A 14,423-nucleotide genomic window follows, 5' to 3' on the forward strand; every position below is an offset into this window, starting at 1 on the left:
TATTTGATGACTCCTGTGCAAAGCGTGACATGATCAGAGCTATGCTTTTGGAATATCAGTTTAATGTCATGTCTGACATCAGATTTCCTAGGAGCAGAGCGTGTGAAGGCGATTTTTTTTTTTTTTTTAACTTTTTGGCAGTTTCTTTCCTCCCTCCCTCCCTCCCTCCCTCCCTTCCTTCCGTCTTCGATGCTGTGCGCGGGCTTTCTCTAGTTGCGGCGAGCGGGAGCTACTCTTTCGTTGCGGTGCGCAGGCTTCTTGTTGCGGTGGCCTCTCTTGTTGTGGAGCACGGGCTCTAGGCGCGCGGGCTTCAGTAGTTGTGGCTCGCGGGCCCAGTAGTTGTGGCACGCGGGCTCAGTAGTTGTGGCTCGCGGGCTCTAGAGCACAGGCTCAGTAGTTGTGGCGCACGGGCTTAGTTGCTCCGCGGCATGTGGGATCTTCCCGGACCAGAGATCGAACCCGTGTCCCCTGCATTGGCAGGCGGATTCTTAACCACTGCGCCACCAGGGAAGCCCTGAAGGTGATTCTTGTACAAATATTCTATTGAGAGGCGCTCTCAGGAGAAATCTGTAAGGGAGTGAGGGAGCAGGGGAAGAAGCGAGGCAAAGGATGTGGCTTCGAGAGAAGTCTGGCTTCAGCCTGATCCCACAGGGAGCTCTGGAGTGTTAATTGTACCACAGAATTTGTCCTGCCCAGAAACCAGGGGCTAGGCTGTTCGACCCCTGCATCCACTGGTCACAGGCTGACATGGGGAAAGTGGGGAAGAGAGAGAGGCGTGCGGTGTAATCTCCCAGATATCTGTGGGCAAAGTGGTTCCCATTAGCTAGATAAATATTTGTTCTTTGAATGAATTGGTGGTAGAAACAGGGATAGAAGGATAGGATGCTGTAACTGTTGGGTTGGGGACAAGAAAAAATACAGACAGCTGAGATTTTGAGTGCAGGTAGCTGGGAGATGAATGGTGACAGCAAAAAGTAAGGCTGGGGTCAGAGGGGAAGATGCTGGGGTCCTTAGGAACAAGCTTGCTTAGGGGCGGACCTGCTATGAGCCAGGGAATCAATGGGCAGAGAGCTAAGCGAGCATTTCTGGGCAATTGCTGAGCCATCCTGTCGTATGCTGGCCGTTTCTGGAGCTCCTACTAGATCCAGGAAATACGAGGGTCCGTGATTCCCTACATGCCTCCTTTCTCTCTCAATCATTATTTTTTCTCTCTCTCCTCTTCTTGTCTTTGGGTTTTCGCATTTTCCTTTCTTCCTATCTATAGCTTTTTTCTCCTTATCTCTTCTCTATGAGCTGGACTCAAACTTTCCACCATCTCTGACTGTGTTTTCTTGCCCCCAACCCAAGCTGTTCCCCATCCCATCCTTGTTGTTTCTACCGCCACTTCACTCATCCAACAAATATTTACTGAGTGCCTAATTTGTGTCAGGTGTCTGGATATAGAAGTGCATAAAACAGAAAAACAAATCCTGTCTTTGTCATGCTTCCATCACCATCACCATCACCACCACCACCACCACCACCATCACCATCACCATCACCATCACCATCACCATCACCATCACCATCACCATCACCATCACCATCATGCTTGTCGTTCCCATCCTTGGGGCTGGAGATAGCATCTCTCTGTGGGTTGTTCATTTTGACTGATAACACATAGCATTAAAAAGATTTTGATCATTCAAAAGAAAAATAGGAGAGACAATATGGGAGAGAAGAAAGAAGCAAACAGTAGAAAGGAGGAGAGGGACCTTGGCCCTTGCTCCAAGATGGAGTCTCTTCCAGCTCACAAATCATATTCCTTATATTAAATCTTTTGTGTTTACATGCAAAAATGGCTGACTGTGGCCTGGGAGGCTTTCTTTTTCTTTGAGTGCCACTGTGTTCCCGAATGCACATTTGTGTGCCCGACCCACAGTGAGGCCAAACAAACGAAAACGTCAGAGGTTGGAGCAGAGAAGGGTTTATTGCAGAGCCATGCAAGGAGAAGGAGGGTCTCATGCCCCCCAAAACCCCCAACTCCTTGAAGGGTTTCAGCAAAGCATTTTAAAGGCAAGCTGAGGGAGGCGCATGGTCGGTTGCTGCATACTTCTTGGTGCCAGAATCCTTTGTTCTTGTAGCTGTCCACCTAGGTCAGGTCACGACGTTCCTGTAAACCTCCAACAAGACAAATGTTGTTCTCTGTTCTGCAACTTTTTATCTCAGTATGAGTGGAAGAGCGTTATATGCTTAAAGGTCAGAGCCTTGAGAATGGGCTATCCTGTACATTTCAGGCTATAGGCAACATTCTTTTTTTTTAATTCATTTTTTGTTTGGCTGCGTCGGGTCTTAGGTGCGGCATGCGGGATCTTCGTTGCGGCACGCAGAATCTTTCGTTGTGGCGCGCTGGCTCTTCGTTGCGGCGCGGGCTTCTCTCTAGTTGTGGCGCGCAGGCTCCAGAGCGTGTGGGCTCAGTAGTTGTGGCATGTGGGCTTAGTTGCCCTGCAGCATGTGGGATCTTAGTTCCCCGACCAGGGATCGAACCGGTGTCCCCTGCATTGAAAGGCGGATTCTTAACCACTGGACCACCAGGGAAGTCCCTATAGGCAACAATCTTAACTCGAAGCAAAAGCAATAGAATACAAAGGTTAAAGTAAAAGAAACAGATCTAATACGGAGTCAGATTTGTTTTTCCTTATTACAACTGGAGGTGTGGTACTGCTAAGCAGTCATGATCAACCTGTACTCATGGGGTGGAAGGGGGTGGGGGGATGGGGGCCAGTGATCTAGTTCACAAGCAAAACGCTTTCCAGTATCTTAAAGGTGAAAACAGACTAGAGAGGAAGCAGATCGTCCTCTGTATGTCGCCGTGGATTTCTCTGCCATACAGAAGGCACCTGAGTTTGACATCTGTGCATTTCACTGGGCTAACTATTCCTGTTGTTTTATGGTCCAAACACCTTTTCTTTCCACAGCCACGTGTGAACCTGGATGCAAGTTTGGTGAGTGTGTGGGACCGAACAAATGTAGATGCATTCCAGGATACACCGGGAAAACCTGCAGTCAAGGTCAGTACTACAGACCAGGGTGGTAATACAGACCTACCCCAGAGCTTTCAGAAGCAGATCGGGCAGTGCAGCGGGGTTTGGAACACAGTAAGGTGCTCAAAATTCTGTAGTTTCTAACTCGAATCTTCAAATGAAAGTGGTTTCAGAACGAGATTTTTCAATCAATATCTTCTAGAAATACGTCAAAGTCGTTCTGATGCTTTTGTTAAGATACCAGGTAAAAGGCTTTTTTTTCCCTCTGAACCAATCATGTTTATTGTGTTTTTAAGCTACTGAAGTAATGCATATCTTTTACTAAAAAAATCCAACATTGCACAAGGATATAAATTAAAAAGTGAGCATGTCTGCTCCCAGTGCATCCTCTACCCATAGTTAAGAGCTTGTCCTCCATCTCTGCAGTTCCTTTTTTATTATAGTACAGCCATGAATATTTCTCATGGGCATCTTTGCATGTCAGTGCACACAGAGCTGTCTCATACTTTTAAGGCTGTATCCTAGTCTGTAGAGAAAATGCTTTTATCATTTATGTAAATACTTTAACCACTATCATTTAAGTCGTCCCCAATTTTTCGCCACTACAAACAGCGCTAAATCAGACATCATCCTATGCATATCCTTGCACCCTTGAGTATTTTTGTAGGGTAAATGTCTAAAAATGGAATTGTTGGGTTGAATGACATGCATATTTTTTATTGTAATTGATTTATTTTATTTATTTTTAAATGTTTTATTTATTTATTTGGTTGCACCGGGTCTTAGTTGCGGCAGGTGGGCTCCTTAGTTGCGGCTCCAGGGCTCCTTAGTTGCAGCTCGCCGGCTCCTTAGTTGTGGCATGGGAACTCTTAGTTGTGGCATGCATGTGGGATCTAGTTCCCTGACCAGGGATCGAACCCGGGCCCCCTGCATTGGGAGCACGGAGTCTTATTCACTGCGCCACCGGGCAAGTCCCTGTAATTGATATCTCTTAAGAGGCAATTTATGACTTTTGCCATATGCTGTTTATCTGAAGATATTAAAGAGTTTATAATATCGAGAACAGTAGGCAATTTTGTCCCCCCTGGAAGAGTTGCCAGATAAAATACAGATCCTCCATTAGATTTAAATTTAAATTTTATTTTCAATTGCAATTTCACATAAACAACAAATAATTTTATAGTGTATGTATGTTCCAAATATTATATGGGACATATGTACACTGAAAAAGTATGAGTCATTTTTCCGAAATTCATATTTAACCAGGCATCCTGTATTTTTATTTGATAAACCTGGAAGCCTTACCCCAGGGGACATCTGGCAATGTCTGAAGACATTTGGAGGGGTTACTACTGGCATCTGGTGGGTAGAGACCAGGGATGCTGCTAAACATTCCTACAATGCACAGGGGAACGCCCACCACTAAGAATGATCTGTCCCCAAATGTCCACAGTGCCGAGGCTGAGGAACCCTTGCACCAAGAAGGCTGCACTAATTACGAAAGGGTCCCTAGTTCTGTAATGCAGTTGAGCAGAGAGCAGCAAATCCAGTTCAGCTGCCCTTAAGAAAGAGCCTTGCCAGGATTCTAGAAGGGAGAATGGGGTTCCAGAGACGGGCAGGCACCCACTCCACTCTGCCGCCCCCAGCCCTCACTGCCAAGCCCAGAGGTTAGCTGCAGACGCTGAAATAGCCTTTCTTTGTGCTGCCAGCCCTGCAGCCTCAGAGGGGAATCTGCCTCTTCTGTCCCACCGCCAGCATAGCGGCCAGTGCCGCTAAGGTGCTTCTTCGAACCGCGTCCCGTGGCTTGAGGGAAGCGCGTCAAGAGTCATGCTCTCATAAGTAATACTTCAGCTGTGTCCCTTACCAGGGCTTTCACACCAGAAAACCTGTTTTTCCGTATGTCTTGGATTCTATACCAAGATACCTTCTCAAGAGAGTTGGAATAGAGAGGGTATTTTTCATGCTGCTTTTCAAGTCCCAGCAAAATATTCACTTTGAGGGAGTGGTCCAGTCGGCTCAGATTTGGGACCTTCCGTCTCCCCTCCACAGCCTCCCTGCCCCGGGGCAGCCTGTTCAAAGTCCGTCTATATCCACTGATGGCCGCAGGCCTCAACCCTCAACTGATGTCTTTCCCCAAAATGCTTCTTCCAAGAGACACCTCTGAGTTAGGGCCAAGTGATGGGATAGCCCTGGCTTTCCCATTATGTCCAATCAGTATTTTTAAATTTCTGCTTTTGAAGCAGTTAGCGTCCATGCAGGAGATGGTAGCGTAGAGGGAATCAGCAGTGGAGAAGTGGGTTCAAATGACCAGCTAAGGCGTCGGAAAATCCCCACATAAGGTTCTTTTCAGAGGCGAAAGCGCCACTTCTTTATTTTCCAGGATGGACCTCCGCCTGTTGCCGCATTGGATTTTGGTCTTACATGGAATTTGGTTCTTTTCTCCTTTCTGTTTCTTCCTTGAGGGAGTTAAGACATGAGGCACCCACACGACCACATTCCCAAAGACGAGACCCATGATTGCTTTTCAAGTTTTATTTTTCTTCTGTATCATTTTTTATTTTATAAAAAGCGAATTCATTCTTAATGTTTTGTTAAACATTAAGTATTCACTGAAAAGCACAGAGAAGAAAATCACCCTCAATCTTACCACCAGGAGGTAACCATTATAAACATGTAGAGCACAGCCTCTTAGGCTTTTTTTTTTTGGCTGTGCTGCATGGCTTGTGGGATCTTAGTTCCCCGACCGGGGACCGAACCCAGGCCCTGGCAGTGAGGGCACCGAGTCCTAACCACTGGACCGCCAGGGAATTCCCCCAGACATTGTTTTTCTATGCTTTTTATTTAAGAAATTTTGGCATCGATCTGTATACATAGTTTTGCAACCTTCTTATTTAACAACATCCTCTGAGCATCTTTATATGGGATTAAATATTGACCTGTGACCTCCCCACCAATAATAGCTGCCTTGCAGGGCTCCCTCTGGAAAGGTGTGAGCCAAGACCATTTAGCCATCATGGGGCTGCCCGAAATAATAATTGAGAGGAGGTTGTGCTGTTGGCATCTGTCATAGGCCACCTGGGACAGCGTTAAAGGCAGGAGTATCTAAATTATATATTTCTAACTTTTTATTCAAGTAAGAAACACACAAAATTGTACATCTATCAAAAATGTACAACTCAGTAAATTTTCAAGAACACCTACGTAACTGGTGTTCAGATCAAGAAATAGAAACTTAACAGCCTACCTGAAGACCCCTCATGCTCCCCTCCATCACTTGCCCCCAGCCCTCAGCAAGGAACCATACGTTGACCTCTTACGCCACAGAATAGTTGCGCCTGGATTTGTTTTGTTTGTTTCACGTGTGCCTGGTTTGAATGCACTCATTTGTGTCCAGCTTCTCCCACTCGATATCATGTCTGTTCATCCACGGTTGCTTGTACTTGTACTGAATAGTTTGTTCAGTCTTGCTGTATAGTATTCTATCGCATGAGTATACAAGTTGTTTATCCATCCTTTTTTGGAAGAGATTTGGATTCTTTCTGGTTTGGGGCTATTAAGAATAGTGCTACTGTGATCATTTTAGCATATGTTGTTTTGGTGAGCACATAGCCGTGTTTCTGTTGGGCATACACGCAGGAGTGGAATTGCTGGGTCACGGGTATGTCTCTATCTAGCTGTAGCAGGTGCTGCCAAACAGTTTTCGGAAGCGGTTGTACCCATTTACAGTCCCTCCGGCGGTGTGTGACCATCCAGTTTGCTCCACTTCCTCACCGACCCTTCCCTGATGGTTGGCGACAAGGCGAGTCATCGCCCCTTGTGCTCACCCGCGCGGGTGGGGTCCAGGGAAGCCAACCCCATTCCCAACCCCATCTGGAGGCTTCCTCATTCAGTTCATCTTTCTCCATTTTCTAACTGCTCCCTGCAGATGTGAATGAGTGTGGATTAAAACCCCGGCCGTGCCAACACAGATGTGTGAATACACACGGTAGCTACAAGTGCTTCTGCCTCAGCGGCCACTTGCTCATGCCGGATGCCACGTGCTCCAGTAAGTTTCAGCAGCCAGCCTGCTCTCAGTCAACCCGGAAGCTTGACTTTTGCCATTTGATGCTTGGGGAAAAGCTGACTTGCTTAACTGGGGGGAAAATACCCCAAAGACTCTAACATCACCCGAGGCTAAAACATCTTGGAGCGCTTATTTTATTTTCGTTTTTTTATTTTCATTTTTATTTTTATTTTTATTTTTTGCCGCACCACGCAGCCTGTGGATTTCTGAGACCAGTGATCGAACCCGCGCCCCCTGCAGTGGAAGCGCGGAGTCTTAACCACTGGACCGCCAGGGAAGCCTGAGCACTTATTTTATTTTTAATTGTGGTAAAACACATACATTGTGAAATTCACCATTGTGAGCATTTTGAGGTGTACAGTTCAGTGGCATTTCGTACATTCACAATGTTGTACAAACTATCACCACTATCCAGAACATCTTTATCACCCCAAAAGGAAACCCCATCCCCATTAGCAGTCACTCTCCACTCATCTTCCCCCCAGGCCCTGGTAACCACTAATCTGCTTTCTGTCTCTATGGGTTTGCCTCTGCTGGCCACTTAAATAAAGTTTTTAAATAAAAAGACTAACTGAGGAGAAAAATAAATTATATATCTCTCTATATGCATGGACGTATTGGGTTTCTTCATGAAAATAAGCATACTGAAGAAAATAAACATATTGTTTTAGGAAGGTGATAAATTTCAATTCCATCTTGGGACATCCATTCTTCCCACCAACTGTCTTTCTCACGCCCCTTGCCCCGCGCTCAAAGATTAGTGACTCTTCTTGGAAATCCATTCCGATTCACATTCCTGAAAAGAAAAGGCCTTCTCTGATAAAGAGAACCCATGCCCTGTGGGAGGGTGAGTGTCTATATCCATTCATTTATTGAGAAGGAAGGCTTTTCAGGTTTTATGTTGCAGCTGAAAAGCAAACCCATCCTCCCTGCCTCCCCCGGTGCCCTCCTCCCTCCCCATCTCTCTTTCCTCTGCCCTGCAGCCCCCAGCAACCCTGGAGCCTGCGCCTTCTGCCAGCTTCCCATGGTTGCAGAGTCCCTCGGACTCCCCAGCCTGTCCTGGGCTCTCCCTCGTTCGTAAAATCTGGGCTTGTACACAGCTCAGTGCCCCCCTGCCAGCACATCCTTCTGCTGCCCCCTCCCGCCTGGCAAAGTGCCCCAGCACCACCGGTCACCTAGATTCTCCATTAGCAAGCATGCTTAACAGGTAAAGCAGGCATTCAAAGAGTCTTTTTTAAAAAAAAATCCTTATTATAAATTAAACAGAAACCCCCAAGAAACAAATGTGTAGCTTAATGAATTCTTATGAAGCCAGCACCCGTGTGAGCACTACCAAACAGAACTTGGCCAGAACCTACCCTCCCCACTCCCCAGCCCCGTGGGAATGACTATCCAGGCGTTTCTAGTCATCACTTAACATTTTCAAAAGATCTGTGCTAATGGATGTTTCTGAAACATTCCAAGAAAGCCTAATGAGTGCGATTCTCCAAATGGAAAGTTAGAGTGAGGTAAATTTTGAAGATTAATTTTGAAAGAAGACCACTAAAGAGAAAAAGAGTAAACTAGAAATATAACCATCGGTCAGTGTTTGTTACATTACCGTGGCCTAGTATCTGTCCCTGTACTCTCTTTGTCTATTTCTGTGTATGTGAGGGTTGCCTGTGCCTCCCTGTTTATAGCTCACAGTGTCCAGGTGGCCCTAAATCTCTCTCCTGGATGCTGGTTTTATTTCACCTGGCCCCTTGCAGTCTCTTTGATCCAGCGGGGTGATTGGCATGTATAGATGCAGGTGGATAAAGACAGGCTATTCACCGTGCTCCCCTGTTATAGGCATTTTTGATCCATACATACTGGAACCCTGCTAAGGATATGCATTTTTGTGAGATAAGTTCTATTTAGCAAAGGGTGACAGAAAAATCCAACTAAATTATCTTTAAAAAGCTGGAGGCAAGCAGTTCCAGAACAGGTCAGCAAGGACTCAGCCTCTGCCATCCTCAGGGTATTGATTTCATTCTCATGCTTGTGGCCTCATAGTCACAATATAGCTGCCCGAGCTCCAGATATCACACACACACACACATCAAGGGCAGGCAAGACAAAGGGGAAAGGAGTGATGCCAAGGAACAAATGCCTCTTTTATGCCTGTCCCTTTTATCATGCAGCAGCATCCTTTCCAGAAGCTCCAGCAGACTTATCTTAGTATCTCTTTGGCTATAACTGAGTCATATGGCCACTCCTTATTGCTGCAAGGGAAGCTGGGAAAAAGACGAGTAACTGGTTTTCCAGCCTCAGTGATGGGAATGGCTTTTGGGTAGCTGATCAGTCTTATCTGCTACATGTTTTAATACAGGCACCTAAAAGACAAGGTTTTGTGACTCAGGTGACTCTCACTGAGGCTAGATATGAATGGAGAGATGGCTAGAATTTGCATTCTTTTCCCCTATTTATTCAGATGAATCATCTACATCAGAGGTTGCATTTCAACCAATAATAGAGACCAGCCGGGTGACATAAAGGAGTGGTTAGAGCTTGTACAGGAAGAGAGAGAGATGCCGTCTTTGGTAACTGAGTGGTGCATGCTCAGCCTAAAGACAGTCAAATGCAATGCACTGGCCAACAAAATAGACCACGGGGCCACCAAGACACCACCCCTGCCCAGATTCCATTTGGCTCTCCATTTGGGACTCAGACCATGAAGCTTATCCTCTAATACCATTCCACGTGTTACATTTCATGTCCCAGAGGTTAGAGATCATTTCTCGGTCTGTAAGTACGTTTTATCATTTCGTGGGGGAAAGGCTAATCCGTGCCTCCTTTTGCAGACTCTCGGACGTGTGCCATGACAAACTGCCAGTATGGCTGTAAAGATACAGAAGAGGGGCCGCACTGTCTGTGTCCATCCTCGGGACTCCGCCTGGCCCCAAATGGAAGAGCTTGTATAGGTAGAGCAACCGGAATCATCTCCTCCCCTGACTTCTCCCTTTACTGAATTCCTCCTTTTCCATTCATCACAACCTGCTTGTTGACTAGACATTGAAAGCTCCTAAAACGACAGATTTATGTCCATTTCTAAGGCAATGTTTATAGCCACCTATGCTCTAGACAGACACTTTGCGATGCTAGAAAGAACACTTCTCTATAATTTTTGGATTGCCCAATGCCATAGTAGAAAAAGATAAAAGTAATTTTAATTTTGACTGTTTACCCTGCACTTTTTACTTCAACTACCAAATTGTATATACTCATAGTGCTGTATTTAACTATATTGCACTAAAGATACATAATACTTAGACCAAGTGAGCACATAGCATTAATATAGGATGTCAAACCAAACAGAATGTTGAAAGAGTTCTTAATCTCGTTTGATTTAAATAAGCAAATAGCAGTATGATTTAATATTCTAACTTCTGTACCACAGTAGAAATATTTTTAGTCAAGGTGGTTGGTGTTTATTTACCCTAAATGTACATAACTTGATAAACCGCACTTAGAAAGCTCAGCCAAATAGATCCTAACTCAGATAAACACTTTTTAAAAAATCTGTGTAAATTAAAATTTTGGTTCTGTCCTTTGAGAGTAGTCAAAGATTTAGATCGATTCACAGGATTTAGTACTCTTCAGTAAAATCAGATTTATATGACAAGGCTAATTCTTAACCAAACTGAATCCAAATTGTCGCCCACCTCTTTGACTTGTCGGGTACCATTTTTATTAGAAGGGAAACATGACGTGCACAGAAGTGATCCCTGAAAAATAATTCTGGTCAATCCAACACTTATTTGTTAATTATTTTAAGAATGCAAAAGGAACAATAAGCCAGCACCAAGCTGCATGTTTAACCACAGTTCCAAAATAACCACAGTTCCAAATCTATTTGATTTGACATCTGAAAGTTAAGGCAAAGTCTGAGTCTTAATGGTTTGGTCAGCATAGCAGTCAGCCCCTCTGTGACGTGACTTTCCATGGTAGAAAAGGAAGGAAGCCTCTCGTCTGCCGAGCAGACATCATTCCACTTGACCCACAGTTTATGTATAGGTGCATTCTTAGGAAACCACGTTTCTGTGACTTGGGACAATATGGCAGGATTTGGAGGAGCTTGCTAATGAAATAATTCTTTTGTAAAATGCAAAATTTAAATGCTTGTGTATTGGGTTTGCCATACAATATCCATAGCTGGAAAAATAATAATTCCTTCAGAAAAATGTAATGTCTGTGTAGTAAGTGCCAGCCATATGCTCCCTGCCCCAGAAAAGGCAGGGCCTAAAGAGAGAGAAAATGTGAATGTAAGTAATGCCATTACAGTGAGATAATGCCTCTAAAACAAGATTTACAAGGTGATAGAAAGGCAGTGAGTGTGCCTCAGGGATCTACAACACTTCCCGGAGGGTATGATGTTGGTACCCGAATAATCAGAGTTTTCCAATGAAGAAGCTGCATGTGCCCGTGTGTGCTATGCGCTGTGGGTGAGTGCATGAGAGTATTTTGGAAGGAGGGTGCTTTCTTGCCATCCCTGACATCTCCTGCTTCTCCATCCTAGATACTGATGAATGTGCCTCGGATAAAGCCGTCTGCCCCCACGATCGAAGATGTGTGAACACATTTGGAAGCTACTATTGCAAATGTCACGTTGGTTTTGAACTAAAATATCTCAGTGGCCGATATGACTGTGTAGGTAAGAATTGGTGGCACCTATTATTTTTTTCCTCTCCCCATCAAACCTGTAGGCTTTCTCTACAGATATTTTGACATCAGTTCAGTGTATTAGTTGAACCACCTACTGTACTGACCAGCTTAACAACACAGAAAAAGTTATATGTTTTTAAGTTTTTGGCATTTAGGGAATTCTGATGACATGAATTATATGAATTCAGGTCCATCAAGATTTAAAGTAAGGAACTTTAGTCTCTGTAGCTCTATTACGGAGGTAAATAGCTTGAGATGATCTTTGTGGGTTTTTAAAAAAAAATTGGTTGGTTTTGTTTTGTTTATATTTTTGGTTCTGTCTCCAGGTATAGCTAAAAATGGGAACAGTGAAGCATATTTATATTTGATAAAAGGAAGAATAACAAGGCCTGCTTAATCTTGATCTCAGTGGTCTGTTCATAAGTTTGCTTCAGGAGTGACTGTAGAAAAATGTATAACGGAGATGAAGGCATGTGCAGTTTCCTCTCTCCTCCTTCAGCCTTTCCATCGTTCAAGCTCCACGGCCCCTTTCCAGGGTCACCAAGATCACTCTGATAAGATTCGGGTATCACTCAGCTATCCGCCTGATCTGGGTGAAATAAAAGATCCTGTCCCTTAGGGAAGGAATTCCAAGTCTCAGTGAGCAAGGCATTTGGGGAGCCCTTGGACGCCTTCCCATTGCCCTTGATAGAACGTGGATGGGGCCTGTCCTGCAGTGAAGGGACATCCGGGCTCCCTGTAGATTCCTGTTTACATAATATGCACGTAACAAACGTGTGCATAACATGGAATGCTAACATTGGGGGAAAAAGTAGGATTTCTTTCCATTCTACACTCAGAGCTGCCCAGGATGTGTCCTGTGTAATCGTGTTGGGGCAACACTCGGTTCCTGGGTTTTGAACTGTCTTATGACGCCTCCATAGCTCTTACCTCAAGCTCAAAGGCCATCCAAGACCGGCTCATAAAACCCCCGTTTCCTGTGGGCTAGGATCCTATGCGCCGCTCCAGACCCCTCCAGCTCTGCAGTGCAGCCGGGCTGTGTCACAGACTAGGAGCCTGTTTCCTGATACCTAAAGGGAGGTGCCGTTGGACAGGGTGGGAATCCACGTGGAGAGCTATCCAGGGAAACAAACCTTTGTGATTTGAAAAGTGATTAAGGTCAGCACCTGAGCCCCCGTGTGCCTAGGTTAAAAACAATAGCCTATTCTGTGTGCATATGATAAGTATAGAAAGAAAGTCGGAGGGAGAAGAGGGCCAAGGAAGCTCTCACTTGGGTGGCATTCGGCAAACTTTCCTAGTCTAAACCCAGCAGACAAGCTCAGACCAGCCTCACCCCTGCTCCTGGCAGCCTTTGAACAAAATGTTCACATTTTTCAGATGATGTCAGCGGTTCCTAGCCCATCTTGTTCTTTGTTGTTTAGGAGTTCCAAGCCCTTCCATGTATAGAATTTATTTTCTGATACTGTTATTTAGTTCTAAGTTAGGCTGGTGAAAAAGTTAAGAAATCACAGCTGGACATGTTAGAGATTTCAGTAGTGCTGATAAGCAGGAGGTGAGGTTGCGGTGGGGAAGGCGAGCTGCAGGCACACTCCCTACCTACTGGGCGTCAGGCAAAGCCAAGGGCTCTGGGCCAAGGCCTGGGAGTCTTCAACACCTCTCGGCTCCCAGGCCACACAGCGTTCACTGGCAATGTCGAGTGATTGACCCTGGAGTTACTCAAGTTCAAGGGATAGTCTTTCAGGAAGTGCTATCACCACAGGATTATTCATGGGACCGTTCACATTTTTTAGATATAAATGAATGTGCTGCGGATACCCACACGTGCAGCCTCCATGCCAATTGCCTCAATACCCAAGGATCCTTCAAGTGTAAGTGCAAGCAGGGATATAAAGGCAGTGGACTTCAGTGTTCCGGTAAGTACACTCGGTCATGGTGTCTTCGCTATTCCCCATAAAGCATTCTCTCCATGTCGCCCTCCTGTTCCTCCCGCTCTGTGTGTGTGTGTGTGTGTGTGTGTGTGTGTGTGTGTGTGTGTGTGTGTGTGTATGTGTGTTGGGGGGCTGCGAGATGCATGCACACAGTGTTTGGAAACTTACCTCTGCCTCAGGCTTGTCTTCTCGGCTAGTCAGACCACATCTCCAATTTTCACGGAAGCCATAGGCACTGTGCTTAAAGTACAGCAAGCGTTCTGGAGGTTCTTCTGGTCACAACATATTTTCAAATACCGAAAATAAGATTTGAGGACAAGTGACACTGAGCAAATGCATCTCTTGGGATAGGCTAGGTTATGGCGCAGAGACGAGCAATCCCGAGTTGTCAGTGGCCCAGAACCACAGAAGGTTTTTAACCATGTGAATCATGACTTTTTCCAGAACGCACAACCGAAACAAAGTATGGAGCTGATGTCACTTTATCATCCTCCCCAAGCCTGTATTCACTTTTTTTGTTGGCTAGCCGAGTCCCGTGGTTCTTGCTGCTGAATTCCTCAGTGCTCAGGTGGTAAACTCTGAAATCGATTCAGCGAATGTATAACAAAATGTCACTGCTGTCGACAGCTGCAACAGCCATCACAGTTTCTTTGTCACTCGTGCTATATCCGGAGAGAGTTGTCAGGCCGTTTCTTCTCTATGTTGTCACTTAGGAACCCAGGCTGA

The 14,423-nt window shown here is 45.3% G+C and overlaps 1 protein-coding gene across 1 annotated transcript in view; it reads left to right on the top strand.

Moving 5' to 3' along the window:
• Window positions 1–3,006: 3,006 nt before the first annotated feature.
• EGFL6 (EGF like domain multiple 6) overlaps window positions 3,007–14,423 on the top strand; it is a 35,376-nt gene continuing 23,959 nt past the window's right edge. The window contains 6 exon segments of the mRNA XM_061178877.1: window positions 3,007–3,036; window positions 3,038–3,050; window positions 6,949–7,068; window positions 9,909–10,028; window positions 11,624–11,758; window positions 13,560–13,682. Of these exon segments, the coding sequence (XP_061034860.1) occupies window positions 3,007–3,036; window positions 3,038–3,050; window positions 6,949–7,068; window positions 9,909–10,028; window positions 11,624–11,758; window positions 13,560–13,682 (541 nt within the window).

The sequence above is a fragment of the Eubalaena glacialis genome, chromosome X (assembly GCF_028564815.1).
Source record: "Eubalaena glacialis isolate mEubGla1 chromosome X, mEubGla1.1.hap2.+ XY, whole genome shotgun sequence".
Lineage (NCBI taxonomy): Eukaryota > Metazoa > Chordata > Mammalia > Artiodactyla > Balaenidae > Eubalaena > Eubalaena glacialis.